The 7,328-nt window shown below is 32.1% G+C and overlaps 1 protein-coding gene across 1 annotated transcript; it reads left to right on the forward strand.

Annotated features, from left to right (window-relative positions):
* Positions 1–2,026: 2,026 nt before the first annotated feature.
* LOC149393930 (auxin-responsive protein IAA3-like) lies at positions 2,027–3,387 on the forward strand. Its single transcript, XM_089616633.1, has 3 exons — positions 2,027–2,346; positions 2,445–2,735; positions 2,975–3,387. The coding sequence occupies exons 1-3, from the start codon at positions 2,132–2,134 to the stop codon at positions 3,048–3,050; spliced, it is 582 nt and encodes a 193-aa protein (XP_089472759.1). The 5' UTR covers positions 2,027–2,131; the 3' UTR covers positions 3,051–3,387.
* Positions 3,388–7,328: the final 3,941 nt, after the last annotated feature.

Consider the following 7,328-nt stretch of genomic DNA (forward strand, 5'->3'; position numbering starts at 1 on the left):
GATGAAAATTAACAAAAAATTATAGTAATTAAAAGTTAAGAAACCATGAAAAGAAAGAGTTAATTGTTGTCAATTACCGTTAATTGACGAATCTGGAACCAAAAAAAAAAAAACATAACCTATAGAGAACAACGCAGTTGCGAAAATCACTCGGCTCTTTCTCTTCTTCCATAGTGTCTCCAAACCTCCGAGACCAACTGCCCGACTGTTGAACAAGAAGAACCACACATAATCGTCGTCAGGGAAAGAAGCTTGTCTACGAAGAGTATTATGTCAACATGTTCCATTCCGGTTGCGAAGATCTGCAACACCACAAAACATCAAAAGCGATCTACATCGACGGTTGGTGGAGGATCTCTGGGTTTGGAGTTTGGGATCAACTGCGACGAGTAGACCGAACTTGTCTTAGAAGAATTCGTGGTATTCAACTCATTTATGACGAGCAATATTGGCCGGAGATCTTTGATGTATGCGTTTGGTCTCGCCGTTACATGGATCGCTCATTGCCTATGAGAAATAGAGAGACGAAAGTTCTAGTGATGGTTGAAGTTGAAAATAATTTTTTTGTGTGTATAATTGTCTTTTTTTTTTTAATATTTTAAGGTATAAGTGAAAGATAGCTTATATTTCAGATTGAAACAACTGTCAATGTAATTAAAAGATATCGAATAACTAATACAAACATGGGTCAACACAAATAAAGCGCATAAATTATAATTAATAAAATATTTATTTTTAAAATATTTCCAGTGTAGCGAATTAATAAGACTAGAATCGATATAACAAATTCATAAATACTTGCCACATCATTTAAATGGCTATTTAACAAAAATGAATGAAACATAGGCTATAATATAATTCTCAAGTGTCATGTGGTTTAGTTGTTTAGATTTTTCTCTTTTAAATTGAAACTGCAATTAAAACTAATTCTAAATGAAGCTGCAAGTATTATTTAAAAGTAAAACGATTCAAATGAAAATATAAAATACTAATGTAAACATTAAGAAAATATAGCAATCAATAGATAAATTGTAGGTAGTCATTTCTTAGATGGGATTAATTATAAATAATAAAATTAATTTTAATAAGAGAAATTGCCTTAACTACCATCATTTGATAAGTTTTTTTCAATTGCTCACCAAAAACTTAATTTGGAAAAAAAATACTAGTAAATCACTTGTACAAATACAATTTTACCCTTAGCATTATGTCAACAATTGACATATATTGTTGACATCTGTGAGTTTTGAGTTTTCTGTTTGTTGACATAGATGTCAACAATCGACATCTTGACATTTATGTCAAAAATTAACATAAATTGTTGACATTAATTATTGATGGTAAAATTGTATTTGTACAAGTGGTTTATTAGTATTTTCGGCCAAATTAATATTTTGATAAGAAATTGAAAAAAAAAACTTACCATTTAAATAGTTAGGTAATTTCTCTTTTAATAAGTCAGTTCGCCATATAATTGCTTCAACAATATATACCCCCTTAAACCCTAAAAAAAAAAAAAATAAAAAAAAAAATTCAGAGCAAATAACTCAAGGATGTCCAAATGAAAAACCCCGAAGTTTTTTTTTTTTTTTTTTTTGATCGAATAAAAAAATAAAAACCCAAAGCTTTTAAGTCCATTGATCAGCCATTCAGCCCTTTATTAAGGCCGCACCATGCCTCGCCCATCAACGACATCCCACGTGGACACAAATCCTACGGCCAAGATCATTTCCTCTAGATCGAATCTCAGCCGTCCGATACAACGACTGTCCCGGCCTTGTCCCCCCATAATGTAAATGACAAACTTCCCTTCTTAACGCTGCTGTTTATGGGACAAAGTCCAAATTCCATGCACATCGCAAACGGCGCGTGGAATTCACCGCCTTCAATTAAAACTAACTAATAATTAATGATGCGTTATGGTCCACGCGCATTGCATAGGTGTCATAGCTGTCATTCCGTGGAATATGTCGAACCAAACTACAAAACCCATCTCTCTCTCTATGCTCTCTATATGTCTTTCTATATATATAAAAACACCTTTCAAACTCTTAACTCATATCCAACAAATTCACATTCACAATCACACTTTTCTCTCACAAACAAAAACTCAAAGAAGAAGAAGAAAGGCATGGCGATATTTGAGAGTAGTAGTGACAACAAGGATCTGAACCTTGAGGCAACAGAGCTTAGGTTAGGCTTACCTGGTTGTACTAGTACCACCCATGACAAGGAATCTCATCAAACTTGCTCACCAAGAAACAAAAGAGCTTTGCCGAGTGATAATCACACCCAAGAAAACCCTAACAGCCCTTCCGTCTCCAAAACCGACTCTCCTCCCACCAAGTAAGTCTCGAATGACAGCTTAATTAGTCATCTATATACCGATAATCCTTTTTTTTTTTTGTCTCAAAACCCTAATTTTGAGTGATGTTTTTGTGTAGGGCACAAGTGGTGGGTTGGCCTCCGGTGAGATCGTACCGGAAAAACAGTCTCCGGGCGGAGGTGGGAAGCTACGTGAAGGTGAGCATGGACGGAGCTCCGTATCTGAGGAAGATGGACTTGAAAGTGTACGGAGGCTATTCGGAGCTTCTCAAAGCCTTGGAAGACATGTTCAAGTTCAAAGCCGGCGAGTATAGCGAAAGCCACGGATACAAGAACGACGGCTCAGAATTCGTGCCCACTTACGAGGACAAGGACGGCGATTGGATGCTCCTCGGAGACGTTCCATGGGAGTGAGTACACTTGATTATTATTATTACCCTAGGATCTAGAAAAGCTTACGGGGGGGCTAATTTGAAAAAAAAAAACTAAAGTGGGGCTAATTTAAAATAAAATTAAAAATGGGTTAAAAATGTAAAAAAAAAAATATCAGGGGTCATGCTCTATGTAAATCTGTCACTGCTAGTACTCTAATTTTTTGAATTAATTACTTGAACTTATTATTAATTTTTTTTTTTTTTTTTTGTTACAGGATGTTTATTACTTCGTGCAAGCGCTTGAGGGTCATGAAAGGGTCAGATGCTAGAGGCTTGGGTTGTGCTGTGTAGAATATATATATATACATATATATATGTATGTATGTATGTATATATGTATGGGGTGATCTAGATTATGAAGAGGATTATCTGGAATCTGGATATTTTCTGCTTGGGCTCTCCACGTGAAGGAAAGATGGGAGAAGGAAATGGAATTTTGTATATTTTGTTGACGACCATATATATGTATTGTGTTTGATCGATCGATCCATCTCTTGGAAAGCAATTGTACAAAAAAAAAAAAAGAAAAAAAAAAAACACCTAACGCTTTATTAATCATCCAAGTGTTAGATTCTATGTAGAGATATCAACTGGAAATACCTTGGTTTCTTTTTAGGGGTTTTTTTTTTATTACTTTGATGTGCGTAAGTGAATAACTATGAGAATTGTTTTACAGAAAGAACTTGGAAATATGTTCTTTGGATAATTTGCCTGCAGAATCTAAGATCACAAGCAGTCTCTCAATCCCAAAAAGAAATATAAGTTATCTATACAATTAATAATATAGATGGAAATAAATTTTATTGGTAATCAATAAAAGTTTGAATATCATTATTTACTATATGGTGAACATGAAACACAATATATCTTATTGGTATTGTTTAATTTCAAAATGATTACATTAACATCCGTTTGGTTTAGTTTTCTAAACTCGTTTTCTGTTTTTAAATTATGTTTTCTGATTCTAATTTTTAAATTTAAAAAACATATTTAAAATTACGTTTCAAAATATTTTAAATGTTGTCTGATTATGTTTTCCATTCAATTGTTTTTAGATTTTAATTTAAAATTTAAGAATTATAATATAAGTATATAAAAGAAATGAAATAAAAAACAACTTTTTTTTTGTTATGTTTTCCTTCTAAATTTCAAGGCAAAAAAAAATATAACTCCAAATCTATTTTCTAAATTAATTATCAAATGTGTTTTCTAGTTATGTTTTCTAAAATTTATAATTAGAAAACAGAAAATAAGATTGGAAAATTAAACCAAACAAGGGTAATATTTTAAACACGACTCTCAAATTCATCATAACTTTGGGGGTATGGATGGACTTATTCATAGTAATATTTCTTCACCGAAATTGATTTTTGTCTCGATTCACGATTAGTGATGATTCACTCACGTGTTGACACGTGGCAGTTCGTTGCCACGTGTCAACACGTGAGTGGATCGTCACTAATCGTGAATCGAGACAAATAGCATTGCTCTTTCTTCACGCCTCAAATTATTTTTCAACACTGATCATGATATCTATTATCTGTAATAATAACAATGATGAGTATCAATATTCAGCATCTCCGAGTTTTATTTTTTAACGCAATATGGCCAGTTGATTTGACAAAAATTAAGATAGATCTTGTGGAGTATTAAATACTATTTATTATATATCTGTCATCATCTGGTATATATATAGATGTTGACCTTGTCGTTTGCATTGATTAACTCCATTATTCAGACTTGATAATCATCGTGAATGGAATCTTATTCACTATAATGGAATTTTACTCTCATTCCAATTTATCATATGACATAATGCTAATAAAATTAATTCTGATAAAAGCGTATTATCTCAAGATGCTCTGGTTTTGTATCCAAATCCTTTTTTTCAATCTAAAAAATTAATCCTATGGTTTTTTTTTTAAATTGATGTTTAAATTTTCAAGAAAAAAAAAAATCACAACTGTGTATCTACTCTCAATTCTGTCCAAAAAAAAAAAAATTACTATCAATAAAAATCGGATGAAAAGCCAAAGATTAGGGATCATGATAAGATTTTTTTTTTTTTTTTTTTGGTTTAGAAATAGACTATGGACCACTCTTGACCAAAGATTATTAAACAAACTAAGCAACTTCAAATTACCAGCAAAAATGAGTAGAAGTTTTCATAAAAATAAAAATTTAGCGATAACTTTTTAGTGAATCATATAGAGTTTTTTACCGGCCAAAAAAAAGGTGAATTGAGTCCCCTAAAAATAGAGGAAATTGGTAGGGCTTTTTTCAAACTTATTATAGGGATTATTCCTATTTTATGACTTGTACCAAGATTTTGGACCAAAATCTACTAAACCCAAATAAATCATAAACTATGACTACCTATTTTCACTAAATACAAAAACACCATTACTTTTAATAACATTTGATTTTCTTTCTTATTTAATTATTTGACTTTCTTTTCGTTTTGGGTTCAGCTCTCTTCCACTCTCTCTTTTCGTTTTTCAGTTCGTCATTTTTGTTTGGGTTCATCTTTGTTTTTTCATTTTGTCTTTTCAGTTTAGGGTTAGAGATTTTCATGAAAGAAATTGATCCTATTCAAAGTGTTTAAGTCGTTGAATTTATGTGGTTTTTGAAGTTAAAAAACAAAGAAAAAACGATTCTCGAGATTCTGGAAAATTTTGAAAAGTTTCTGAAAATTTCTGGGTTTTCGTTTATGATTTATTGACATTGATGTCAATAAATATGCATTTTTATTGACATTGATGTCAATAAATCTTCATCGTTTCTGGGGTTTTTAAAGTTAAAAAACAAAGAAAAAACGATTATCGAGATTCTGGATAATTTTGAAAAGTTTATGAAAATTTCTGGGTTTTCGTTGAAGATTTATTGACGTTGATGTCAATAAAAATGCATATTTATTGACATCAATGTCAATAAATCTTCAAAGGAATTTTCCAGAATCGTTGAAGATTTATTGACATTAATGTCAATAAAAATGCATATTTATTGACATCAATGTCAATAAATCTTCAACGAAAACCCAGAAATGTCAATAAATCTTCAACGATTCTGGAAACACGTGAGTTGTAAACAATTAATTTTCTTGATTTTTAAGTCCTACTGTTAAAATTTTTATTCATTATAAAAATAATCTGAAGTGCAAAAATAAAACTCCAAGCACATCGCAATTAATGTTGTTTCATGTATTTTTTTGGGCCATATTGGCGATGTTCATTATGGGTCTTTAAAATCAAAATATGGCCCAATTCATTTAGAAACGGCGATGCTACCTCTGCTTACTATCTGAAACAAGATATTTTTTTTTCTTCAAATGGCACATAGTAGTATTTTTTAATATTAATTATAAGAGTATCGTGTCACAATTTTTAATCGCAAAAAAAATATTTTTACCTGCACATAATTTTTTTTTTTAAGTTTACAATTTTTTTATAAAAAATTTTGCTTACAATATGGCACTATTTTAATTTCTTCTTTTTTTTTTTTTGTTTTATTTTTGTTTATCTGTTTACAGTTTTATATGTTATTATTAAAAGTCGCATTCTTCAACAAAGAAAGACTAATTTTTTATATTAATGCAATTTCTCGAATAACATTTACGAAACACGTGATGGGATTGACGCTTGACTTGTGCTTCACTTTTAGAGTCTTCGGGATTGCTTTTCGTAGATTTCAGAGGGTCTTGGTAAATTGGGGCGAATCCGAATAACCAATATCTCGAGAAGAATCTTTAAATCACAATGAGGAAGATGGGTCGTCTATGTCAAAGTCGAAAAAGATATGACAATTTAGGGTGTAAACCTGAATGCCACACAATCTAGGGGTCTCGGGAAAGGAACGAGGATGGTTAAAGTTGCTCTTTGTACCTCCTTCTTGTTGTAAATGAATCATCGACCTTCTTTTCCTAGAATCACATGAAAAAATGAACTATTGAGGCACGAAGGGATTTCCCCAGACGCACACTCTAACGCTCAATATTAGTCTTTGTGACAATGGGAGGTGGGTGCCTTAGTTGGTGATTCTTTGAGTCTCAAGTTTTAACGAGGGAAAAAATGTAGCTGAGTAGGGTTTTAGCATTAGTTTGTCTTGGTTGAGAGTAACGTACTTAAAAATGGCGAGGTGAAGCGATTATATTGTGTTTGAAGGTTTGAGGGTGTTGGGACAGTCTTTAGTGGACGTGGGCCCACTTGGGCGAGATGGGCAGCTAGCTAGGGCCTTTGGGCGAGAGGAGTATCTCCGGGCGAGAAGACATGCCTCTGTACCCAAAGGCATGCCTCCGGGCATGAAGGTATATTCCTTTGGGAGCCCTCGCGGAGCTGGTCGCCTTGGCGTGGTTGGGAGCTCTTGGCATCGCATAACCTTTTAAAAAAAATAATTTGTGTTTACAAATATTAAAATATTTAAAATAAAATAATTAGATTTTAACTGCTTAAAACAAACACTTTTTTTTTGCATCAACACCCATTTTATTTAAAACGGTACAACCAAACGGCAAGAACATAAACATCCATCTTACTAATGTAATATACTTCAAATAACCAAATAAAAAATTTA

The sequence above is a fragment of the Urtica dioica genome, chromosome 6, assembly GCF_054948205.1.
Source record: "Urtica dioica subsp. dioica isolate 48M chromosome 6, U.dioica_male_clone48M_v1_H2, whole genome shotgun sequence".
Classification (NCBI taxonomy): domain Eukaryota; kingdom Viridiplantae; phylum Streptophyta; class Magnoliopsida; order Rosales; family Urticaceae; genus Urtica; species Urtica dioica.

What these genes read in the sequence shown, in the direction of transcription:
- LOC149393930 (XM_089616633.1), top strand. Translation starts at nt 2,132, where the DNA reads ATGGCGATATTTGAGAGTAGTAGTGACAACAAGGATCTGAACCTTGAG. An exon ending in ACCGACTCTCCTCCCACCAA is followed by an intron (nt 2,347 to 2,444) that starts GTAAGTCTCGAA and finishes GTTTTTGTGTAG; the next exon opens with GGCACAAGTGGTGGGTTGGC. An exon ending in CTCGGAGACGTTCCATGGGA is followed by an intron (nt 2,736 to 2,974) that starts GTGAGTACACTT and finishes TTTTTGTTACAG; the next exon opens with GATGTTTATTACTTCGTGCA.